At 50.7% G+C, this 23,893-nt stretch overlaps 8 protein-coding genes across 8 annotated transcripts; 5 read left to right on the top strand and 3 right to left on the bottom strand.

Annotated features, from left to right (window-relative positions):
• The first annotated feature begins 2,204 nt into the window (after nucleotides 1-2,204).
• BDR25DRAFT_300483 (nagb/rpia/CoA transferase-like protein) lies at nucleotides 2,205-3,608 on the top strand. Its single transcript, XM_033689384.1, has one exon. It carries the CDS (start codon nucleotides 2,573-2,575, stop codon nucleotides 3,359-3,361), a length of 789 nt encoding a protein of 262 aa, XP_033553352.1. The 5' UTR covers nucleotides 2,205-2,572; the 3' UTR covers nucleotides 3,362-3,608.
• A 145-nt stretch (nucleotides 3,609-3,753) lies between these two features.
• Nucleotides 3,754-5,567, top strand: BDR25DRAFT_309895 (uncharacterized protein; the record flags this gene model as incomplete). The annotated part of the gene is made up of 2 exons (XM_033691119.1): nucleotides 3,754-3,834; nucleotides 3,897-5,567. The coding sequence occupies 2 exons, from the start codon at nucleotides 3,754-3,756 to the stop codon at nucleotides 5,565-5,567; spliced, it is 1,752 nt and encodes a 583-aa protein (XP_033553351.1).
• Nucleotides 5,568-5,599: 32 nt separating this feature from the next.
• BDR25DRAFT_349590 (uncharacterized protein) lies at nucleotides 5,600-6,912 on the bottom strand (the record flags this gene model as incomplete). The annotated part of the gene is made up of 9 exons (XM_033694571.1): nucleotides 5,600-5,732; nucleotides 5,771-5,812; nucleotides 5,874-6,003; nucleotides 6,039-6,121; nucleotides 6,226-6,427; nucleotides 6,516-6,613; nucleotides 6,642-6,677; nucleotides 6,748-6,858; nucleotides 6,887-6,912. 9 exons carry the CDS (start codon nucleotides 6,910-6,912, stop codon nucleotides 5,600-5,602), a joined length of 861 nt encoding a protein of 286 aa, XP_033553350.1.
• On the top strand, nucleotides 6,704-8,176 carry BDR25DRAFT_66886 (uncharacterized protein). The gene is made up of 4 exons (XM_033698900.1): nucleotides 6,704-6,767; nucleotides 6,821-7,305; nucleotides 7,473-7,687; nucleotides 7,845-8,176. Exons 2-4 carry the CDS (start codon nucleotides 6,960-6,962, stop codon nucleotides 7,848-7,850), a joined length of 567 nt encoding a protein of 188 aa, XP_033553349.1. The 5' UTR covers nucleotides 6,704-6,767; nucleotides 6,821-6,959; the 3' UTR covers nucleotides 7,851-8,176.
• BDR25DRAFT_66709 (uncharacterized protein) lies at nucleotides 7,552-9,118 on the top strand. The gene is made up of 2 exons (XM_033698899.1): nucleotides 7,552-7,687; nucleotides 7,845-9,118. The coding sequence occupies exon 2, from the start codon at nucleotides 7,972-7,974 to the stop codon at nucleotides 9,010-9,012; it is 1,041 nt and encodes a 346-aa protein (XP_033553348.1). The 5' UTR covers nucleotides 7,552-7,687; nucleotides 7,845-7,971; the 3' UTR covers nucleotides 9,013-9,118.
• Nucleotides 9,119-16,658: 7,540 nt separating this feature from the next.
• Nucleotides 16,659-18,358, top strand: BDR25DRAFT_210362 (uncharacterized protein; the record flags this gene model as incomplete). The annotated part of the gene is made up of 2 exons (XM_033684645.1): nucleotides 16,659-17,614; nucleotides 17,662-18,358. The coding sequence occupies 2 exons, from the start codon at nucleotides 16,659-16,661 to the stop codon at nucleotides 18,356-18,358; spliced, it is 1,653 nt and encodes a 550-aa protein (XP_033553347.1).
• A 517-nt stretch (nucleotides 18,359-18,875) lies between these two features.
• On the bottom strand, nucleotides 18,876-20,263 carry BDR25DRAFT_277695 (calcium-dependent phosphotriesterase; the record flags this gene model as incomplete). The annotated part of the gene is made up of 3 exons (XM_033687629.1): nucleotides 20,165-20,263; nucleotides 19,869-20,099; nucleotides 18,876-19,781 (listed from the first exon to the last, which is right to left on the bottom strand). The coding sequence occupies exons 1-3, from the start codon at nucleotides 20,180-20,182 to the stop codon at nucleotides 18,876-18,878; spliced, it is 1,155 nt and encodes a 384-aa protein (XP_033553346.1). The 5' UTR covers nucleotides 20,183-20,263.
• A 633-nt stretch (nucleotides 20,264-20,896) lies between these two features.
• On the bottom strand, nucleotides 20,897-22,556 carry BDR25DRAFT_331292 (acyl-CoA dehydrogenase NM domain-like protein). The gene is made up of 4 exons (XM_033692617.1): nucleotides 22,429-22,556; nucleotides 21,914-22,369; nucleotides 21,548-21,865; nucleotides 20,897-21,497 (listed from the first exon to the last, which is right to left on the bottom strand). Exons 1-4 carry the CDS (start codon nucleotides 22,504-22,506, stop codon nucleotides 21,003-21,005), a joined length of 1,347 nt encoding a protein of 448 aa, XP_033553345.1. The 5' UTR covers nucleotides 22,507-22,556; the 3' UTR covers nucleotides 20,897-21,002.
• Between the last annotated feature and the right edge of the window lie 1,337 nt (nucleotides 22,557-23,893).

Genomic DNA, 23,893 nt, shown 5'->3' with positions numbered 1-23,893 from the left:
GAGTTTCATCGAGAGATGCATCTAAGCCTGGGTAAACAAAGTGTGCTGGGATCAGTCAATGACGCGCAGCCCGGGTATTTCAGGTTGCAATTGGCTGGAATTAGGTGTCGGCCAGGAACTTTCGTAGTGCTCTGCCACCAGACCTACGAACGTCAGGAAGGCGGGCTCTTCGATCGTGCTTCGGACAGTTCGATCTTGGCTGTTTGTCGAGTGCTCTTGTGTCGCGGCCCTGCAAGGCCATTGAGCGCTGGGCTGATTGCCTAATTACCTAGCCTAACTCTGCAATCACAGGCCGAAATATCAAGATCTCAACTCTTCCGTCTGATTATGCTTTTGCCACTTGCATTTCCGATTACCGCATGCACATGTCGTCACGTCGCCAGTCGCCGCGCCCTTCCGCGCTGACAATCTTGGGAGTGCGTCCTCGACGCATGACATCGAGCGATTTCGCTCCTACTAGAAGGCAGTCGATGTGCGAGGTGCCAAGACTCACGATGCTCGACTTGCACCAAACAGCAAAGTCCCGGTTGACTACGTACTGCGCGATAATGTCTTGTCAGACAGAGCGGCTGCTTACGCTTGAGCTGTCCATGCTTGAGCTGTCTTAGGAAGATACTCTGGAGTAGCCTGAAGGAGCTAAGCCATATGCACAACCTCTACACGACCAGCAGCTCTTTCCCCAGCAACTAAGTTAGTCTGATGTCGACATGCCACGAAAACAGCCACTTGGGTTTGGTGTTTCTTTTTTTCAGCTTCATCTGATAGCTCTCATCTGACAGCTCGCATCTGACAGCTCAAGCGTGCAGAAACGCTGTCCTTTCTCTGCGGGCCGCTCCGCATGACTGAGATCTAGATATATTGACCATTTCCATACAGATGCTAACGAATCATCCTCTGAAGCTGAGACCCTGATTTCCACTAACTTACGTGTATCTCTTGCGAATTCTTGTCCACAACAGCAGGTCTCGTCGGTATCTTCTAGGTTGACATAATACGCCCTGAGGCCTGGTGGATTCTCAGATCCCAGTGAAATTCGCCTGAGGCGTCTTCACCCCAACACCACGCTTTTTGTGGCGTGCCTGGTCATTCTTTCTGCATACGGATCCGAATACTCCTCCGCACTGACGCGCCAAGAGTCGACCAGAGAAGAGCAAGTAGTCGCCTTTGATTTCCTCTCTACCGCCAATTATCGTAGGTTACCATGACGTGGGGTTCGGGATAGTGATGCAGCACGCCGGAAGAATCGTACGATTTCTACATATGGCGTTCCTAAAATGTGAACGCGGTCTTAGCCTTCCTATCGCAAGATATCCGTGCGTAATTACGGCAGGATAGCCAAGGAGGCGGAAATCGAATTGCTTCGGCGAACTGCTGAGCGAAATGCAGTGGATGGCTACGCGACGTCGCTATGATAGACTCTTTATGTTCGAGACTGGCGTCTTTGTGCGTCCCCTCAGAATGGGCAATGTCGGTCTGACCGAAGCGCGGCTTTCTCAACCTGGACCCAACATCGTGGTGAGAGAGACAAACAGGAACTGACGGGAAGGAAGCATGATACCTGTGCCTTGCGCTCCCTCAAATTCGTGATTCAAGGGAGAGCACATCACTGACTGACACGGGACAAGCAGCAACCCGATTCAAAAGTGGAGCGAGCCTTACTATATGAGAATTCATGTGTACTCATGTCTAACGCGGTTCCTGTTCTATATTTTCTTGGAAATCTACAGACTTCGGCTCTGTTTAGATTCCGAGTCTGCAACTCAGTCTCTACTCTTTTTGGTTTTTGGAAGCGTTGGCAAGTATCGTAACAGAGAGGCCTCCATATGTGGGTGGTTTGATGGTGCTCTCGGTCACGGGATGTGTTACAAACCGTAGGTGTAGATCGGAAAAAGGCTTGTTCTGGGTGTTGAATTCAAGTCCGCTTGCCGCCTTTTAGTTGCTACAGTCATCGGAATGACCACGACACAGTACATGGCTGGGAATCTAAGGGCGGGAGCTTGGCGGAGTCCCGCCGACGTTTTATCACCAGCGCGCCCACGCCCCGGCCAATCGGCTCTGCACCAGTCGCCGATGGTTTCCGCATCATGAGCTGTCGTCATTCACCCATCCGCCTTGCAAGCCGCAAGTGATCATGCGCTGCTCACAGTTTTAGCTGGGGGCACATAAGAAAGGGATATTTGATTCGGGTACAATCCTCGTGTGGTGAGTGCTCTTTCCTCGAGTCACCTTGCAGTGGCATGCTTTCACTGTTTGCGCTGCACAAGGCCGAGTCTGGAATTGAGAGCGCATGAGGCGGGCAAGCGAAATATGGCCATGGTGCAATCAAGCTGCCGCATGCTGACCTAAAGTGGTTCGGCGTCATCCTCCTTTACCATCGTTATCGCGATAAAACATTACGCCTTGCGTCGCTCTTCGTGGTCGAAACAGTCGTTGTATTGCTCATCTTGTCTTTGCTGACTTGGCACCGCCAGCCTCACCGCAATCAAACAGGCCACTACCAGGCTTCATTCCGCGGTGCCCCACCCCGCCCCCCGGACACTACACCCATTCTCCCTCTCTCACCCTCGCTATCATGGGCAAGCCGCCGAATCTATACGCCTTCCAGGGCGCCGACGAGCTTGCGCCGAGCTTCCGCACCTTCATCCTCGATGCGCAGAACAACGCCCTCGACCGACACAACGTCTTTCGAGTGGGAGTCTCCGGTGGCTCGCTCCCCAAAGTCCTAGGAAAGGCGCTCTTAGAGGCAACCAATGGCGAGGCGAAAGTCCAGTTCGACAAATGGGAGATCTTCTTTGCAGATGAGCGTGCGGTACCGCTTGATCACGAAGACAGCAACTACAGGCTGGTGAAGGAAGAACTCTTGGACAAGATTCCCGCCGAGCTTGGCAAGCCCACTGTCTATCCCATCGACGTCAAGTATCTGGATGATGTGCAGGAAATGGCAGACCAGTATGAGCAAACCCTGGTCAGCGTCTTTGCCGCTAGGGATAGCGTCAGAGTTCCGATGTTTGATTTGCTCCTGCTCGGCTGTGGTCCCGATGGCCATACCTGCAGCCTGTTCCCGGGCTCTCCCCTCTTACGAGAGACTGATGCCTGGGTTCTCTCCATCTCCGATTCCCCTAAGCCTCCACCAAAACGCATCACTCTATCGCTACCGGTTGCATCGCACGGAATCAGGATTGGGTTTGTTGCAACCGGCGGGGGAAAGAAGGATATTATGAAGCAGATCTTTGACACTGAAGAAGGAAGACAGCTGCCGTGTGGCCTAATCAACACGTTCGCGCAAGAGAGAGTCAGCTGGTTTGTGGACTACCCAGCAATCGAAGGTGTCTCATTCCCAGCACGCCGCGGCAGCCTCTAAAATTCAATGTGGCGATGGAACGTGGGATAGTGGGTCGACATTTTCTTTGTGCTTTCGCGATGGATATCCACCAGGTTTTGGACGGTTGTTATCTCGAAGTAAGCACCGGATCTTTCGCTTAGACGGGATCTCTAGCTATAGAATACAAGTATCCTCTTAGGGCCTCAAAGGTGTCATTGGCTTCAGCATCAGAAAATTACCTAAGTAGTTAGGCAGTACCAAGGTTCAAGACCAGATTCAATTTCACACATCATGTGACAACGCCAAGTGATCTTTCAGATGGATCCGAATTAACGCCGTCGTCACCGCCTTCAACCTCGAGTGTTTGTTTTGGTGCCGTCAATTCCACCCACCACGAAAATGCACCCACTCGATGCACTGCAACATACGAAATGCCTATTCCCTCTCTCGCTTCATCTCTGAAGCCTCGAGGCCAGATTAGCAAGGCCAAAGATGCGCCACCCACTGCTGAGGTAGGATTTGAGGGCCCCACCACCATCCCTTCGTGAAAGTTTGGTTAACCTTTCCACATTAGTCCTCTAGACTCCCACATGCGGAACACTTGGTGCGCAAAGACTTGGAAGCGAGCATAATTGCCCATCCATTAACGCGACACCCACAGTCCTCTTCAATACCACACCCGAACGCTGCAGAGGGGGTGAAGCGGCGGAGCTTTCTTCCCCAGCGAGGGGATATGAAGCCAGTTCTGCGCAAGAATGGACCGAGCAATGCGTCGATACCACCAAGAGATCCCGAACAACATTCTCAAGACCTTGTCGATTCATCGAGAATATCTGCATCCACGACATCTTCACAAATAGCCAGCATGCAGGGTCTGAAACAAGTCCGTTCGAGACCACAATCAATGTATCAGACGAGCTCCATTCATACCACGCAGGAAACAGAGGAGAGCGGACTACGCCCGTCACGCAGTACACGTCCTCCAGATGCAGGAAGAAAGGCTTCAGTATCACAACCGACGGGGTTAGATCGCTCGCAATCATTACGCAAACTAGGCATACCGATGCAATCAGCACAGTCCACCAACTCTCGTGGCCATTCAAGGACTCTATCTACAAGCACTGTGATAGGCAGTCGGAAGGAGAGCTCGCACCCTAGGACCCTTGTGGAAAGGCCAAAGTCTCTGTTCGTAGCACCAAGCCAGCGTACGATCGCGGCCAACAGCGTTTCTGTAGACGATGCTTCTCATGGTACAAAAAGTTCCGCTCGGCTTGCAGCCTTGAAGCGCACCGCGAGTACTAGAAGTAAGCCGGAAGCCACGGATAGCTCCGATTCCGCAGGTCCCGACTGTGACGTACAATTTCCCACGAACAATGGACGACGCCGCGAGCCTATAAAAGAGGAATCCAAAAAGCAAGCACGGCCTGCGTTCTCTACGCTGCAGCAACATTTCACCCCTAGAAAGACCGGGAAAGCACCTACGTCGTCTTTTCTTCACCCTCCCGCCTCTGACCCTAGCGTGTGTGCCCTGCCTCCTGAGATCATTTGTATTCAAGCGGAGCTACTGCAACTCCATATTCTGCATGAAGCATCGGCGCGGACGAATAGACACTGGGAGGTCAGTGCAAGGAGGAAATTGCACAGCAAGTTCGATGAGGTTGCTAGCTTGTACCAGGTTATGCGTGACAATGAACGCCAAGGTCAGGAGCAGACAAATATCCAGGCATTGCGTGAGTGGAGTAGCGCCAATTCCTCGTTCGGGCTGGTGGAGCACATCCAACTTCTCTCGGGCCCGCTTCATGATCTTCCAACACTTATTGATCCTAGTGGTCGTTTTACACGTCTTGTGGACGAATTCACTCGATGGATAGCGTGGGTAGAGGATATATGGGCGACAAGGAAAGGAACCGCCAAAGAGCAGGGTGTCGGTCTTGGCTCTACTGAAGGCTTGGGGGGTTCCTGGAGGGCAGAAAATGCGGCGTTGACACGCAAGGTAACGGGCTTTTTACGTGACTTAGATAGGTTGACTCAGCCAGCTCCCGGCTCAAGCATAGCATCCATCGTTTCCACCTGTAAGGAGCTGCTTACGGGAATGTTGGGTGAACTCCGGACCATGCAGACCATCGAGACGGGCGTCGTAGCGAAGGAGAAGGACTGGGTGGAGGGTCGGCTGAAGGCGATAGCCCAGGATATTGAGACACACCTCGTACCTACAAGCGAGGGAAACGCGGCCTGGCGGATATAATCACCTCATGTGTTCTTTAAGGATTAGGATTGCTAGGGGCCTGCAACTTGTCTGCAGAGAATCAGGGACAACGCCGATGATGGAATCAACTCATGATCTCTCGCCGGGATGTTTAATGCCCGATGAGAACCTCTCGTGGATTTCATGATGATAATTTCCCATGCCCTCGCACAGGTCTGTGTGATAAGCGCTAGGTTCCCCACGTGAACTTCTGCTTGATGCCCTTATTCGTACAATGTGGGTACCTTTCCGGACAGGGGATGGCATCCATGGGCATGCCTTTCTCAAATCATAAAGGTTTCCGACTTTTTCGATTGATGCCCAGTCGCAGAAATTTCGGCTCCAGAGCCAGCCCCAGCGTCTCTTGAACTAATAATGGCAGGTTGGTGGATGAGATGTGATTCACTAGGAAGCGGAGATAGGGCGGCTTTAAGTGCTTGGCACCTCGCCGCCGCTGCGTTTGTACCTGACCCATCATGAGAACCACAGCGCCGTGCAGCGAGGACAACTGCCCCTTCAAGCAAAGCAGACCCTCTTCTGCCCTCTGCGCAGAACTTTAGGATATATGACGACGGGGCGGTCATGACAAGAAGGACGCGAGTCCGAGATCAGAAGGTCTTATGCATCATCAGCAACTCTGACACCACAAATTTGTTACCAAGCGTCATCCTCAGTATTACTCAGCAGCCTCCTCCCTCGAGTTGGCTTCAATGTTGCTCCGACTTTGCGCAAGGCTTTGACCTTCTGCAGCCTCTCTTTCCAAACACGCTCCCTGTTGTTGGTTTTTCCGACCGTTTGACCTCGATTTCCCATCCCTGTAGCTGGCATTTCGCGTTCACGTTTTCCGATTCCGGTGATTGCTCATTTAACGCATTGCCCTTGTCTACCTCCTTGCTGAGACTTTCTTTGAGTTAGGAACTGTCCGTCCTTAATGTGTAAGGCCGGCACAGAAGCCGCATATGAGAGGAACCGCAACGGCAGTGGTGCTGACACCAACTTTCTCTGTATCCGGACTACTATGACGCACTGACATCCACTCAACTCTGCTGAACCGGGCGTTTTCGAATCTGTCACTCCTCGATTAATCCAATCAACACATCATTTACGCCGCTGTGGTCCTCCCCACATTCAATTTTGTCTCGCTCCCTCTCTTGACTCTTCAAATCTTAAATAATCCCACCCTCTCCGCCAAGCCTTTCCGTAGGTATTCCTCGCCTCTCCACACCACTCCCGGCTCATTAGTAATCCCTCAGCATTTACGGTCTTTCCCTCGGGCTTCGGGCGTGGCCATCTAGATCAGTTGAAATTGCTAATGCCACCCTGACGACGCCTCATCGAAACGCATGGCGTACCGGAGGAGCAGCTATTGTTTTTCAAGGGCGGACCTAACTCATGGACTCTTGGACAGGAAGGAAAAGGCCATGGGAGGAAGACAACCCAATCGACTTCCAATTCAAGCGCCGGGGTTCGAGTACAAACACTGGCGAGCGCCGTCCTCCCCCGCTCCCGCAACCTGCCGGCCACTATTCTCGTGACAGCCAGACCCCGGACCATCGAACGCTACCTCCGCTGTATACACCCTCCTGCAGCGCATCAGCAGAACAGCTCGCGTCGAGTTCATTACGAGCGCCTCCCCTGGTTCAGGCAGCGCCGGAACTTGGCAAACCAAGACCCAGATCACAATCTCTTTTTGATGTCTTCCAGCAGCCTACACGGCAAGGGCAGGATATCGACTCAGGTGGGGAAAACATTCAATTTAGCTCATGACTCGCTTCCCTTGGTGTATCTGCCAATGCTACATCTTGCTATTAGTCGTGCCGTATTACTTTTCTCTTTCTGAGGAGTGATTACATATGAGTTTTCTGATCTAAAGGAGTTCGTATCAGCCGCTAAATCGGATTACAGAACACACAAAAGCCTTTCCTGGAGCGCTTGGCTTGGATCGATCTCTCCCACCTATCGGTAACGACCCCCACCGTCCTCATTTCGACACCGATCCAGCGCCTCATGCAGTGGGGGCATTGATTTGTTGTCCGTCCAATTGCGAAGGTCAACCATGTTCAAGCACCCGCACTTTAATGCGCAAACTTGCTTCCGAGCTGATAGACCTGGACACCAAGGTGAGATCCATACTACCAAAAGACCACCACCTATCAAGCGAAGTACGTTCCCCCTTCTTTTTTAACATTATCATCGCCGCAGAGTTGCAGAGGCATCCGACCTGCCAATTTACGGCACTAACTTGCACGTTCAGCTACCTGAGATCGAGAACATTAGCACTAGGGATTCCCTTCAATGGGCCCTTGATCTCGTGCAATGGAATAATTTCAAACTTCGAACACTTATAGTTTCATCGACCTCCCGCAGTCCTGTTCAGAGCCCATCTCATGCAGATTCCCCAGCCATGCGGAGAGGACAATATCACCTCGATCGCGAGGAGCAATCGCCCCCATCAAGACAACTTCCTGGCCCCCATCAGGGATACTCTGGGTTTACCCACCCACCCGCCATACTTGAGGACAGTCGACGAAATCCCTACAGTAGTGATATAGCCCCAATGGCTAACTCCCCACATCACACAGCCTCGTCTTCTGGTTCAATTTTCATGCCTCCGCAATCTCCGATGCAGGCCCCACAACCATCACGATCCGGAATGCTTCCTTCACCGTCGTCTATGAACTTCCCGAACCTACCGAATTTGCCGCCTATATCACCCCCTTCTTCGTCACTTCAGACCTCTGCCCAAGCGGCTCATTTACAGGATCTCCAACACCAAGTCAGTATCAAGACCTTGGCATTTCAGACCCTTCAGCGCGAGTACGATAGTCTTCTCCAGAAGTTAGAGCGTCAACGGACCAAGTGCGCCACACTAGAAAAGAAATTCGAAGTCAGTGATGTCGAGATCAACAGCCTTACGGACGAAAAGGAAAAATTGCAAGCGCAGGTTGCCACGCTCGAGCACCAAGTTGAGGAATTGCAAGAAAGCAGGGATGAGGCTCGTCGCCAATTGGTGGCTAATGGCGCACAGTACATGCGAATCATGGAAATGGCAAACAGGTTGCAGACTCAGAGTGCTGACGATAAGAAACGGTGGGAAGCAGAGAAGCTAGAGCTGGAACAAAGAATCAGAGTCTTAGAAGAGGCGATGGTGACTGGCAGCGATCGACCGACTAATCAGGCAGGAGCCGCTTCAGCCTCTGACCCTCCACCTTCGATAATCATCGCTCATAATCCAGAGTTAAGTTCATCAGCTCCTACATCGCCAGCTGAGACAATCAATGTCCTTCGGAGCGAAATCGGAAGGCTTCGGACTAGAACACAAACATTAGAGCATGCACTGCAGACGCTGAGGGAAGAGAGTATCTCCATTCAGGCTGCTGCCCGAAAACTAGTTGAGTCAGGTGGCAAGATCGAGAAGGCTTCGCAGGGGGCGATTGGTGGATGATGAGGGGGAAAACAACAGCTCGGTCAACCACTGGAGATTTTCGGCCGATTTTTTGGCAGCCACTTCACTCCTGAGTCGAGATTTCAGATCGTAGGATCTGTAATGATAGAAAGAGAAATCCCATAAAACCGGCCGAGCGGGATGAGAGTTACGCCAGTGCAACTATAGGATCTGTAATTCGCCACATGTCACGAAGCATTGTCACCTTCATATGGTCACAGCCTGTTTCACAGAACGCATACATAAGCCTGACAAAGGTCTTCATAAAGCTCGAGGACCCATTGCATTCATCTCTGCTTCATCCCGGCCATCCGGACTGTTAGGTCGCCACGACAAGGCGACGCGGCCTACCCCAGATATTCCGCCACGCCAAGACCAAACCAATTTTGGCTTTCACCTCGTTCGTCATCCTGTCAACCAATCTCTTTCTCCTCCGGTGGTTTTCGGTGTCCACGTCACTACTCTGATCCTAGATACCCCTTATGTTGCCTTTTCGTATTACTATTTCTCGGATTTATGTTCTTTGCATAATACCGGATGCAACAGCCTGTTTCTGTTTTGATTTTGATTTTGATTTTGATTTTGATTTTGATTTTGATTTTCTATTATTCAATTTTCAAATCGTTGGACTACACAAGTTGGCCCATCACAAACACTGTTGGCGTTTTACCACTGTGGGGAGCATATAACAGATATCTTTCTGTAAACCCCTCTTCTCATCTCATTTTTTATCAAATGTCATTCCGAGCCTTGGCGCTGAGTGTGGGCATTGGTTGCCAATTCCTCATGCGCTTTCATGTTGCACGTAGCAGGCATTTCTAGACGAACCTCTAATATCCAATTTCTACTTTAGGAGGCATATGGGCTTCCACGGCATATCATTACTTTAAGATGGCCAACGGACGGTCTTTTAGGAAAATGGCTTGCATGCTTGCTTATAGCCTTTCCGGTGCTGGGGATCGGACTCAGATTGCTTTAGTGTAGATCTCTCGTGTAGCCTTTACTCACTGACACAACCGGTCTTTCGTTTTCTAGACTTCGCATTCGGCGAACTGAGTACGGTCGCTATAGCACAAGGAGTTTGTCTTTCATTGTGGGCACGAATAATCCTTGAGCCTGAGGCCCCAAGCCCGAGGCCTCAGCCTAGCGGCGCTGACTCATCAGACCAGACGTCACGTCACATATGTGCATGCACGAGAATCCCTTCTTTGCTGGACATATAGCGAGTGGGTTGTTCTGGCGATTGCTAGACCTAGATCCATGTGTCTGCCCAAAAGACGCATCCCTTCGGCCCGATTGCTACCACTGCTGCCATTGGAGACTTCCTGGACTGGACATGTCATCGACATATTATTTGGGGTTGATTGCACCCATTTCTAACTAAGCTGACATATGCAGTAGGACCCACATAGAGATCCCGGGGAGTGGTGCAACGGCTATTGCCAACGCCCCATTGTAGCAAGGACTTTGTGGTAATGACTTAGTCTTGTAAGCATACCTAAAGAAGATGGTACTTTCAGGATGAGCAGTGATCCTTGTATTTCCTAGGGATTCAACGAGATTTGTTAAGTGATGTGATTTCGCCACTGACTCGAAGTTCCGTTGCATGGCTTCTAGGGAACATGCAGAAAGTTAAACGATTACGTCTCGATGTGGAATAGTTCTCGCAGTTCTTCATACATCGTGTTAACAACGAAGACAGGGTGAACCTACTGCAAACCTAAATTTCGTCCTACTAAAAGCAAATGAACATCCACTAACTCCTTTAATACTCTCCTTCAAATCCTCCATCCATCCAGCATTAACCCATACTGTCCCCGATTACATACTTGCAAACAGATATTAGGCAGAGCCTAGCGTCGACGCCGACATAGCGGGATAGTTTTAACTGTACCTTTGCCTACCAACCCAACTCGCCGACTGTGCCGATTACTACCGATATCCGACAGTTTCTCCCGTGTCTATGTGGTGTATGTATGTTCTAGCTCGTCTAGTATCTTGCCTTCGTAGAACTATACTGACAAGATTAATAACTAGGAGTGAGACACCCATACGCTTGTATCTAGGTTCTGTATCACAGGTTCCAAGTATAATCTCGCGAGGCTCACATACACTCACTCCCTATCCCACTCTCACTGACTAATTCGTTCCCTTACCTTCGTCCACCCCCCTCACTTATGCCTATTTACGTATTTTCTTTACTTTAACGAAGTTACTTACATTTAGGCATATGTTTACTCCCTCACTCACAATTACCTAAAGTCGAGGAAGGAATGCCTTAGACAAGCATGTGAACAGAGTAGAAAAATAACACAGCATGGTTAGGTATGCAGCACGAAGGTGGTAGTAGATCATCCTTCCCCTGCGCTGCGCTACGTCTTACGTAGTCTCCTTTGCTACTGTGATTTGCCGTAGTCAGCTTTATATCAGACAGACACGGACGGGCCCACAGTTGCTGGTCCTGGTCCTCAACATAATAACAATCCGACGGTCAAACGAAATGCACTGTACACACGAAGGCACATCACGGGAGTCCGCTGCCCATCATCTGAACATTTACTACGACATCGCAGTATGATCAAATCATAAGCACTTTTGAAAAGAGAAAAGCGACCTAATTTCCAAATCGCATACAAATACATACGCATGCACACGTATACAGACAGACAACACCCTGGTCATTGATCCGTGGGCTTCGTCTCTCAATCAGCAATGCGGAATCCCGAAGATGAGAAAAATTTCCGAGCAAAGAAAGAAGTATAACAGAATAAACTCGAATCGAATCGGGAATATGGTAGTTTCACTTTGCATTATTCCACGTCTGTGTGCTAACCAGCGAAACCCTAGCGCTATGTTGCTTGCATCCATCCTTTCGAGATATCTTTGCTGGGGGGCTGGCGTGCACGCATGGTTTATGAGGGTTGATACTTCCGCAGCTAGCAACTCCATTAGCAATCCCCTACACTTCAAAAGCCAATGAATTGGGGAAACTTACATCCAAACTCACAACCCTACTACTCATCTTCGCCTGGTCACGCATAACCCCGACCAACGACTCACTCTCCTGAAACAATCCCGCCTTGAGCGAGATCACAATAAACTGCATGCCAGGACTGGCATGTTCCTTGACATACTTCGCCACGCGCCCCACATTAACATTATCCAGTGCGGCGTCCACCTCATCTAGCACAAAAAAAGGACTGGGCTGATAGCTATGGATCGCGAATAGCAACGCCAACGCCGCAATCGTCTTCTCGCCGCCAGACAAATGCTCCATATCTCTGAACCGCTTGAGTGGAGGCATAGCATGGTACTTCAACCCTGCCAAATACGGTTCGGACGAATCTTCCTGGTCGAGATAAGCTTGCCCGCCCATCGGGAATTGCGGGGACTTGGTGAGGTCTTTGTAGGTGCCGGCGATATTTTCCGAGATGTGCTTGAAGGCTTTTTCGAAGAGGTCGAGCCGGTTTTGCTTGACGTCTTCGAAGTCCTTGCGGGCTTTTGCGGCGGATTTACGTGCGGCTTCAAAGACTTTTTCGGTGTCTTTGAGCTTCTTTTGTGTTGTGTCGAGGCGCTCGAAGGCGCGCATGTTGGGGTTGGATTTTTCGATTTCGGAGGTGAGCGTTTGTATTGTTTCGGTGAGTTTGGTGTCGCAGGCGGCAGAATTGTCCTGTGATTGGTTAGTTGTCGGAAAGAGTTATGATTGTGAAAGGGGAACGGAATGCTTTACCTCTTTCAGATCTTCATCGAGCTCGTCGAAATCAACGTCAATCCCATAATCATCCACTTCCGGCTGATGAATCTGGGTTGTATCGGGATCTTCATCAACATCCATGGCATCCGGATCAGGACCCCGGGCTAGGTCACCCATGGGCAGCGTGTTCAGGCTCGCCGATCCCTCGGCCAAGGGGATCTTGATTTCATCGACCCTGCATTTGCGCAGTAGCGCGTAGCGAGATGCGGCGGTGCGTTTGATGCGTGCTTCGAGAAGGTCGACTTGCTTCATCACTTCCTTTACCGCGCCGTTGCGCTTGTCGAGCTCGCGGCGAGCTTCATTGACAGTAGTCGCACGCTCCGAGAGTTTGTCTTTGAGACTCTCGACTGTCTCCTGGAATTGCTCTAGTTCGGCTTGCAGGACGTCGATACTGTTCTGCAATTCTTCCTTTTCCTCATTGAAGCTCTCAATCAGATCCCTGTCTCGTTGAGATTTGTCTTGCAACGCTTGGAGACGGTCATTCGCCGAGTTCAGTTGGTTTTTGTGGAACTGGATCTGGTTTTCTAGGCGGCTGCGCTGCCTAGTGAAGGCGACTCGTTTCTCTGCAGCTTCAGCCTGGACGGTGCCCTGCTGCGATTCATAATCGCGGATGGAAGTGTAGCCTAGGCGCTGACAGAATGTTGCAAAGACTTGATCGGCAACCTGATTGACGGCATCTTGATAGCTCTTGAGCTCATTCTCCAAGTTCTGTAGGTTCTGAGCTTGATCTTGATACTTGGGCTGTATATCCTTCAGCTGTGTCTTGTTGTATGCGAACTCTTTCTTCTTGCTCTGGATATTACGGTCTAGAGCTTTGAATTCTTCTTGGACGAGTCGAGATCGGTGCTCCAGCTCTGCAATATCGGCTTGAAGAGTCTCTTCCTCCTGACCACGACGGTCGACCTTTGGAAGTGCAGCCAGGCTGGCCAAATATTTGTCTCTGAGTTTGGAGAGATTGTCGAATGTGGCATCGTTCCATCGCTGGCTGCCTTTATCAGATCCAAGGCGTCCACCAGTCATGGTACCTCCCTTGGAAATGACGGTACCCTCTAAGGTCACAGCCTTGGCGTCGACCCCTTTATTAAAACAAAGATACCTAGCAGTCTCGGTATCGTCACAGATGATAGAGTTACCGCAAGCAGAAGCCATGGCCCGTTCAAGACAGCTGTCGTAGTCGATGCAATCAATCCCCAAGCGCATCTTTGGGTGCATACCCTTCAAGTTGGGATTGACCGCCTTGATTGTTATGGTATCTAGCGGAATGAAATTGAATTGACCGATTTTCTGGTCCTTGAGATATTGGATGCAATCCTTGGCAGTTTTGTCAGTGTCGACAATGATAGCGTCTAAATGCCACCCGAGCAAGGTGCTCACGGCAGTCTCGTATTTTTTCTGTTTCGGTCGGCATAGCTCCGAGTATCTTCCATGGACACCAGCGCCAAAGATGCGCTTCATCTGGGTGACAGCTTCACGAGTCCTTGTCTCCTTTTCACTCTGGCGACGTCCACTCTCAGCCTCGTGGAGCTTGCGGAGCGTTTCCTGGAGCTGCTCGTTCAGTTCTGTCTGCTGCCGGATCACTTGTTGGCGATCGGCCTGGAGCTTCTTGAAAGCCTGCTGCTTAGTAGCCTTGTCTTTCTCCATTTCCTTCGCTTGAGATTTACGCTCTTGTTGTTGGTCCTGAAGCTCACTAATTTCCTGTTCAAGCTTCTGCACTTGGGCCTTGAACGTCTCATATTTGCTCTTTAGGCTATTAGAGTGGTCTGCTTCTGTTTTGACCTCGCGGTTGAGTCTGTTGACTTCGATTTGATTGGCTTGAGTCTGTTTAGTGACCTCACCACGTAATCGGGTGTATTCCTGGAGATCTTGCGCAGATAGCTCGCGGCCTTCCTGCTGGGCGGCAGCCGTGAACTCATCCTCCCACTTCTGCTGGGCCTTCTGCACCGTCTTCAGGTCCTTTTCGTACCTGTTAATGAGTTGGATCTGTGTATCGCGCTCTTTGGTGAGCGACGCGACACGGTCTTCGTACTTTTGCAAATCTTGAGTAGAAATCCTGATCTTCTCGTCGATAGGCACTAGACTATTTTGGGCATCCTCGATTTCCTTTTCCTTGCCCTTAATAGCCTTTTCCGTCTTGTTGACCTCGCGGGTAACCTTGGCTTGGGCCTGCCGCGCCTGCTCGAGGTTTTGGTGGTACTTTTCAACCCCGCGCTTGTGCTCTTTTAGCTCTTCCTGATGCCGCGCAATCTCGTCGCTCGACTCCTGCATGGTCTGCTGGAAATGAAACAGCTTCCACAAGACGTGTGTAACGATGGCCTGGTCTCGCTCAGCCACTCGTTTCTGGTATTCTTCGGCCTCGGCCTTCTGCTCCTGGTATGTCTTGATTTCGGCATTGATCTGGCGACGGGCCGTGAGCTGTGAAGTCTGGTTGTCCGTGGCCTGGTCGGACTCAGACTTCAGCCTCTCGTAGTCGGCTTTGTAGTCCAGGCTGCCGGATATCTGCTCGATCAGACGTGTAAGGTCCTTGGGGTTTTGTGACGCGACTTGTTCGACATCGCCCTGGAAGACGAGAAAGTTCCGGGCCTTGATGAGAATGCTCTGCTCCTCGAGCGCCTCGTTGTACTGCTTCGCGCTGACAAGGCGACCGTTGATCCTATACTCGCTCTGCCCTGCGCTGGTAATGGTACGCTTCCACTTGTGTATCTGGTCGGCATCGTCTTCGTAGACAGCCATCACCCAGGCAGATTGGGGATCATGGCGCTGGCTGCTCGTCTGGGATTCGCCATTTTGAGTGTCGCGAATCTGCTGGGTCTGGTTATCAGCCTCACCATTAGCCTCGGTCGCCGTTCCGTCGGCATTGATCTTGGAGGTCCGAATGACACGTCCGCGATAGATCAGGTCTCGTAGATGGGTTGAGCGCAGGTGAGACGACTTGATACCAAGGACAAAGGAAATGGCGTCCATGCTGGGATTTGGTCAGTCGCGCTTTCCGAATGGGGGAGGGTGGTGGGGGGCGGTGGAGCGTACGAGTTGGACTTGCCAGAGCCATTGGGGCCGATGACAGAAGTGAAATACGAGTCGCCGAAGAGCAAGACATGATGGCCGCGGTACGACTTGAAATCTAATACAGCGGGTCAGAGTACTGATAGACTGCGGAAGCGAAATGCTTACTGTTGACCTCCAACTGCACCAGCTTCCCCATGTTGGCGGTTGAAATGCGCGCGACTCGAGATGGGCGTGGTGCGCTGCAAAGAAAGTATGGGCAGTAGAGGACCAGGAGGGAGGGAGGGGAAGGGGGGGTGGATATGCGGTAGTGCAAGCCGTGAAGGCCGTGAATGGTGGTGAGGGTTGCGATATATCGCGTCGGCCGCCAGATCGCGTCGAAGGCGGCCTGTGCAGTGCCAAGCGCGCACGCTCGTGACAGAAGAGGATCTCTGGATCGCCGAGACAAGAGTGCCAGGCTGGACGGGACTTCACCGCATTCTCACCGCATTCACTGCCTACTGCCCACTTTCCACTGTTCTGACTTCTATCTTCACTCTCGTCGGAGCTTCAGCAGACTTCGACTCATCGCCTGCTCTCGTGACTCCTCGTCGCGCTCAACCCTCGTTCTCTGGGCCTGCTGCACAATGACGCTCCCAGCGTAAGGCTTGGACTCCCAATCAACATCGCCAGTTCCACCACGTCCTCTCCAGCTCCGCCCTCCCTCTCCTCCCCCCGTTGCTGCGCGCATCACAAGCCGTCGTCGCTTCCCTGTCATGAGAACACATCCAGGGTCCTGCCACCCCACATAATTACTCAGTATGTGCTTTCCACTTTCGCCTCCTACCTGTATCAACCCTGCGCCAAAAGAAATGGATGGCACACAACACTGCACTGAAGCGATCCACTTACCATGGCTGTAGGCTCTCCTCCACGATATTTAAAAGGCCCCTCCCACCGCCGCACTTCCTCCGCACTCGCCGTGGTCCAAGAGGAGACTCCTGCCCTGGCCGACCAACCCCCCCCCGTCATGTCCCCCAAGTCCAAATCGGAGCCAGACCTCGGGGGAGCTTCAGAGCTCTCTGCTCTCCCCCTACCTGGCGATTCTACCCACGGCGGCTCGGCGCTGCTCGGTAACAACTCCATCTGCACTTCGCCCACACCCACCCCCGGCCTCTCGCGCACCAACTCCTTCTCCAACAGCTCTTCCTACCAGGACGAGGGTTCAGACGCCGAAGATGCTTCCTTCTTCCCGCCCGTCGAGCGCCTCACCATGTTCGACTTCATCGAGAACTTGGCCCTCCCCCAGCGCATTGAGAAGCTCCAGACTACCTGGCAAGCCCAAGCGGAAAAAGTCAAGCGCCACCAGGCTCGTCTCAGGAAACAAGGCCTGAGCACAAAGGATCGCGTCGTGGAGGAATGGCGTCGGAGGATTCCTACCCCCGACGAGCAGCTGGACAAGTACAAGAAGCGGGTGCGCCATTCTGTCGACCGGCTGAACACTCGCTGGAATGACGCCAGTGCTGTGACTGCTCGAGAAAAGGCCTCATTCATCGCTGGCGTCATGAATGTCTTCGTTTCTGGCTATCTGGTTGGAGCCCGGCCCGAATTCTTCCCTATATGGTACTCGGTCCAACTACTCTACTTTATGCCTATCCGCTTCTACACGTACCACAAGAAAGGTTACCACTACTTTCTGGCAGATCTTTGCTATTTCGTCAACGTCCTAGCCCTCCTTAGCATCTGGGTCTTCCCGGGCTCGAAGCGACTCTTCATCTCCACTTATTGTCTAGCTTTCGGGAACAACGCCGTCGCCATCGCCATGTGGCGCAACTCCCTCGTCTTCCATTCCATGGACAAAGTAGTCAGGTCAGTTTGTATTCCCCTGTGGACAATAGCCCCGCTGATTATGCTAGTCTCTTCATCCACATTATGCCGTGTGTGACGCTACACTGTCTCGTCCACCTCCTTCCACTCGACTATCAGCAGCAGCGCTATCCAGCCATCTACAACATCCGTACTTCAGCGCCTGACTCTCCAGGGCACTACAGCCTTCCGCAAATGATGCTCTGGGCCACCATCCCGTACGCCATATGGCAGCTTTCCTACCACTTCATGATAACTGTCCGCCGTCGGGAGAAGATCGCCGCGGGTCGTCCTACCTCGTTCACCTGGCTCCGAAAATCATATGCCAAAACTTGGATCGGAAGATTTGTTCTTTCTCTACCCGAGTTTCTTCAGGAACCCGCCTTCATGATGATACAGTATTTTTACGCCTGCTTGACAATGATTCCCTGTCCCCTCTGGTTCTGGTATCGATGGTTCAGCGGCGGATTCCTAGCCGTAGTCTTCATGTGGAGTATCTACAATGGCGCCACATACTACATCGACGTGTTTGGAAAGCGTTTCCAGAAAGAGTTGGAAGCACTTAAACAAGATGTCGCAAAATGGCAGAGTTCGCCGGGTATGGAAAGTGGTCTTCCACCTATGACTCCGAGCGAGGGTCTAGGGGAGCGCAAGAACAGTGAGAAAGATATCGAGAAGATTCCGCCTCTAGAAGGTAGCACCGGCGCGAAGGTAGACGGAGATGGAGACGTACGTGAAAGAAAGTAAACACTTCTTCTCTCCTTTGATTGGATTTATTCACGACGTCATGCCTAATTTGTTGTAATTGGCTAGTTTGGCCCTCGAGCTCCTTTCTTCATCATTTCCCTCTCTTTCATTCTTTCTTCTTAGCTATATCGCATGGTTGTTGGTGTAGGCGTTTGGGCCGATTTGCATACTGGATTTGCAGCGTTTCCAACCTTTTCGTTCTTGAACGCTCAGCGGGAGTTGTTGCGCCCTTCAGTATTTGCATTAGTTGGCTCCTTGGGATCAGATGACATTAGTTAAGAATATACCCCCTTTTACTTATTGAGATATATATTACATACGTTATCTGTGCAGCATTAGGCCTTGGCCGTAGGTAGGTTGAGGCGATACTATGACCCACCACGGAATCTTGATAGCATAGCAGTGTCCTCTTTACTCCCTTGCTAGATCACGTTTGGAATTCAAGAAGATCGTGAGTAGCACCGGGAATCCCTACCGGTATATACAAATCCACAGAATCCATTCATTTCCCCATCACCTAGTCCTTAAACACCATAATCCCCCTCTCATACAGCCCACTAATAATCCCCACCCCCCTCCCCGTATCCCTAACCACACTGCTACTACTACAAATCTCAAACCCTTTATACAAATCCCTAAGCCCATCCCCCTCACTCCACTCCGCGGTCCAACTCGGCGCATTACATCGACAAGCCTCCTTCTCATCCGCCTCCTCACTCTCCAAATCACACCGCCAACGGTTCTTCGCGACTGTGAATAACGTAGGAGGGAATGGATGCCCGGCTATCAAGAGCTTACCTTTGCCGTCGACGGAGATGTTATCGACTGTCGAAGGCGTGCGGATGAAGCCTTTGTACTGGAGATCATACTGCGGCGTCACGGTGTAGAATAGCACCCCGGGCTTCGAACTACTGGCTACCGCTAAGGTGGTTTGATTCAACATCACAATACCATTTGCAAACGGCACCCACGCAACCGTCTTTGCAGCCAGCGGGTCCGCGAGATCAACATATATCACGCTGCCACCCGGGATCCCACCCCAGGTTTCGACTTGAGACAAGAAAGGTGACAATGAGGCGCGGATGTAGTGGTCGTTTGTGAACAAGATTTTCCCTTTGCCTAGGACTTGGATGGCATTTGGGGAGTGCAAGAGTTGGTGCTTGAAAGTCTGGACGTGGGTCGCGATTGCGGATTTGACAGAGAGGTTGAAGACTTCGATTGCGGAGCCGGATTGCGCGTGGTTGACGACGTAGAGTGTGGACGTCGCGGCGTCAAAGTCTATGCCTAGGGGGTGGAAGTCGGTGGTGTCGAAGTTTTTAAGTGTCAGCGGCTTTAGGGCGTCTGAATCTGGGAGATTGGAGGTTGAGTAGTCATAGAGATAGAGGCCACCGCTTATGATACCCTTTTCGGGATGGAAAGATGCCTGTTGTTGACTCAACACACTCCATCGTTTCTAAGTTGAGATAAAGAGCTCAATGAAGCTGAACGGATGCCATAGAAATTTTCTCACCATAACAGTATTCCACCTATCTCTCCCCGCATCGCAACTCAGAATCGCCAACCCCATGCCCTCGTCCAGCACAACATCCTCGCAATTCCTTATTCGGTCTTGAAATTTCAGTTCGTGAGATCTAAATGTGTATATAGGCTTCATCCGACTTGGTAAATTTGCGACCATGGGCCAATAGGCGAGGTACCGATCGTACAAGTATGGCCCAACAAGTGCGAGGATTAGGAGATACTTGACCAATTTTAGCTCAGCATGCGCCATATCACAGCTGGGAGGTTTAATGGAAATCGCCTTACAATTGTATTCCTCGCCATTTTCGCTATCACCAGTGTTACGTCGTATATAGATCTAGGGAGATGCTCTTCCCTCGAGACGGGACCTTGGGGGTGTTCAGGATGTCACAGCGGGCGGGTCCTCCGGAGACCCAAGAGTTTTCTGTATCCTGTTCTACTAGTGAGCTGTGCGCCCCAAGATCGACCAAAAATCAGAAAACAGATATCTTGATATCTGATAAACGACTTGATAATTAGTTCTAAATATCTATATAGTATAGCTTTTGATACCTGCTTTGAGAAATTTTATGACTGCTGTTAAAGGTCGTGGGTAATGAGTTTAGACGTTAAGAAAGTATCAAGGTTTGGCCTCTAATTTTAAGCTGAATTGCTAAAACTACCTCGAGAATTATTTAATAAATTACATTTAGAGTCAGATATGAGCCACAAAATCTGTATACAAAGCTAATTATTATTTTGGTTTCATTATTGTGCCGTTTTTGAGATATCAAGATCCTGTTTTTCTAATTTTTAGTAGTTTTGGGACGTGCAGCTCACCTTATCTGGATTATTGTAGACGGTCGTCATTCACAAGCAGGTTAGTAAGAGCAGCTGAAAAGTCGGAGCAAGACTGAAACCCTGATGTTTCTTTCAAGAATGTGGAGAACATGGAGTGCTTAGCTTGCATGTAGAGGTCAACTGACGCTTGCATACTACTACAGCTGCAATACATATCCCTCGGTATTGATTCATCATCCCAAAACAGAAATTCTTGAGGTGCGATATCACCAATCAAGAATCGCTCGAAAACATTCAGATTAAATAGCATACAGACCAACGCTCAACAGAGATGAACCCACTTTTACAATCTTGGGCAAGGTCCAACTTCCTTAGCCCCCCACTTCCGCATCAATGCATCCGTAATTTCCGACTGTTTTTGAATCAAATCGCTCGCCTCCTTAGCCCTCTTATTCTCTCTCCTTCCCAGCTGCTCCAAATGCGCCTCATCCGGTCCATCTGCAATCCTTACTGTCCTAACTTGAGCCCACATATAGGCCAGAGGCGTGTCTTGGCAGACACCTTCCGCACCATACGTCTGCACAGCCCGATCGATCACGGTCAAAGCCATGGTCGGGACGAGAATCTTTGCCTGCGCGATTTCCATCAAGGCTGTCTTAGCATCACCGGAGTCGATAGCTGCAGCGGCGTTGAGAACAATGAGGCGTGCTGCATCGACCTCAATACGCGACTTGGCTATCCACTGAAGGATGACACCTTGTTGGGAGAGGAGTTTGCCAAAGGGCTTCTTCTTTTCATCGTTTGCTCGTTTCAGGAGCCAGTTCAGAGCTTCTTCGGCCTTGAAGTCGTCAATGTTAGATCGACGTGTTATGTCTTTTGAGTACTCACAGCTCCAATACTTCGCATAGCGTGGTGGATACGGCCTGGACCCATACGCCCTTGCATAACCTCAAAGCCTCTTCCTTCACCCAACACAATATTCTCTGCCGGGACCCGTACATCCCTGAAGATTATATGCGCATGGCCATGTGGAGCATCATCGTAGCCGTAGACTGAGAGCATGCGCTTGACCTCAATACCTGGAGTATCTGTTGGAACAACAATAATCGACTGCTGTTTATACTTGTCGGGGTGATTTGGATTTGTCTTCCCAATGATTACGTAGACCTTGCACCTAGGGTCACCAGCTCCTGAAATCCACCATTTCTACCACAAATTAGAATCATATAAGAGCTGTATCAGAGGAAGACTAACCTGGCCATTGAGCACGTACGAGTCCCCATCCCTCTTAATACTTAAACTAACATTCGTTGCATCACTCGACGCGACCCCTGGCTCCGTCATAACATAACAACTCCTAATCTCTCCATTCAACAGCGGCTCCAACCACCTCTTCTTCAGCGCTTCCGATCCATACTTCGCCAGCACTTCCATATTACCGGTATCTGGTGCAGAATTATTCATTGCTTCTGACGCAACCCTCGATCTGCCGAGCTGTTCGCACATCAAGCCGTATTCGAGGTTGGTGAAGCCTGCGCCCTCTTTATAATGCCCTTTTGCGAGGAACATGTTCCAGAGGCCAAGGGCTCGCGCTTTCGCCTTCAGGTCGTCCATTATAGGCGGGTAATCCCAACGACCCGGGCCTTCGCCGAGCTGGGCGTGGTAAACGGGATCGGCGGGGAGGCATTCTTCGTTCACGAATTTCTCGACCTAGTTACCATCATCAGAATATATACAGAAGGTATTGAGGCAAAGCTACGATAACTTACAAGATCAAGAGTCTTCGCCGCACGCTCACTCACCAGCGGCCGTACGACTGCAGGAATCCTCTTTGACGCAGTCGGCATGATGTCTATCTAGTCCTCTAGAAGCTGTAGGTAAGTGCAGAGGTTAGCTCAGATCAAAGTATATGTAGTAAAACATATCGTATCCGCGCAGGGACACCGATCAAATAATGCAGCATCGTGCCTCGGTCCTGATAATGATTGCCGAGTTGGTGCTCCCCACAGACATCAGCCCCAGGATGCGCCTTGCCGGAGAGGGTAAGATGGCTTGGCTGCATGGCCTGATTTCAGTGGGTCGACAAGACGACGCCTCTTCAGTGTCAGTCCACTGGAAATAAAAACCCATGTGAATTCAGGCCATGTTTGGGGCGATCGAGGATGTTCTGGAAAGTTGCCGAGGCTGGATGGTGCAAGGAAGGGTATGGACGTGTGAGAATCCAACGCTTATTGATGAAAATGCCTTAGATCCTCACTTCAGGTAAGCAAATTTTACAGAGTGATCTTTGATTATTCTGGAGTGTATTGGAAGTCGAGAAAATCCTTCCCTCTAGTAAGTAACTAGGGAGTCCCTCAAAGGACCTTTGGCACTATCCCATTGTCAATCCACGTGGGCCTTATACGTATCGTTGTCTCTCATCTCAAGCATTGTCCTCGCGGTGATGCAGGAACAATGCGTTCGACATACTCTGCCCTCGCTCATAGCTTAATCGTTATAACTAAACTTATAATTTTCGAAAAGCGTACGTGGCTCCGGTTTATTATACCTGCGGGTACATCCTTCCAACACCCCAAAATCCGGACTTGTAAGTGCATTCGTATTCTGGCGGCCTGTAAAATAAAGATAAAGCGGCAGTTCAATCCTAAACACTGCTTTTAAGAATTGCAAATCATTCTCACCCAGATCCTCGACGTTCTTCGTAGACTCAGCCGCATCTGGGTTCTCTTAAGGTTTTACAAGAGTAGAGGTCAAATTTCACCTTTGTACTTACCTTAATGTATCCCTCGAAGTCAGCCTCTGGAATATGGGGCACGTGTTCCATAGCAAAGGTCAGTATCAGCTTGGTGGTCTTCTCTTGAAACGTAGAGTGAATTTGGTCTGCGTGTTGCGCATTGTCTCCCATCTCTATTGTCCAAGATGAGGTGAGTAGGTCCCAGCACGTCGAGCAGAAAGCAGAACATCCTACCAAGTCGTCAGAGATTGGGCAGAAGATATTTCCCAGGTACCTAAGTGCGGTTGGTAGTTGCAGGATCTCGTCCGCTGCATCATGCATACCATCCAACAGCGCCACCGGGGCCTCGGGATGTGGACGTACTCAAAGCTACACAATTCCTCCCCGGACTCACCTCGCTCACGCGTGGATAGATATCGTCTAGCCGTACCAACCCATATATCTCCAAGCAGAGTTCCTCAGGGAGATCCAAGAGTCGAAAGGTCTTGCCATTCTTGGAG

The sequence above is a fragment of the Lindgomyces ingoldianus genome (genome assembly GCF_010093535.1).
Source record: "Lindgomyces ingoldianus strain ATCC 200398 unplaced genomic scaffold BDR25scaffold_3, whole genome shotgun sequence".
Classification (NCBI taxonomy): Eukaryota; Fungi; Ascomycota; class Dothideomycetes; order Pleosporales; family Lindgomycetaceae; genus Lindgomyces; species Lindgomyces ingoldianus.
The sequence above is the reverse complement of the archived record's forward strand: the minus strand, read 5'-3'. Positions and strand labels throughout refer to the sequence as shown.

Excerpts from the sequence above, each read along its gene's own strand:
- BDR25DRAFT_300483 (XM_033689384.1), top strand. The coding sequence starts at position 2,573 with ATGGGCAAGCCGCCGAATCTATACGCCTTCCAGGGCGCCGACGAGCTT.
- BDR25DRAFT_66886 (XM_033698900.1), top strand. The coding sequence starts at position 6,960 with ATGGACTCTTGGACAGGAAGGAAAAGGCCATGGGAGGAAGACAACCCA. Across the intron at positions 7,306-7,472 it reads AGGGCAGGATATCGACTCAG|AACACACAAAAGCCTTTCCT; the intron begins GTGGGGAAAACA and ends ATCGGATTACAG.
- BDR25DRAFT_66709 (XM_033698899.1), top strand. The coding sequence starts at position 7,972 with ATGCGGAGAGGACAATATCACCTCGATCGCGAGGAGCAATCGCCCCCA.
- BDR25DRAFT_331292 (XM_033692617.1), bottom strand. The coding sequence starts at position 22,506 with ATGCCGACTGCGTCAAAGAGGATTCCTGCAGTCGTACGGCCGCTGGTG. Across the intron at positions 22,370-22,428 it reads CGGCGAAGACTCTTGATCTT|GTCGAGAAATTCGTGAACGA; the intron begins GTAAGTTATCGT and ends GATGGTAACTAG. Across the intron at positions 21,866-21,913 it reads CGTACGTGCTCAATGGCCAG|AAATGGTGGATTTCAGGAGC; the intron begins GTTAGTCTTCCT and ends AATTTGTGGTAG.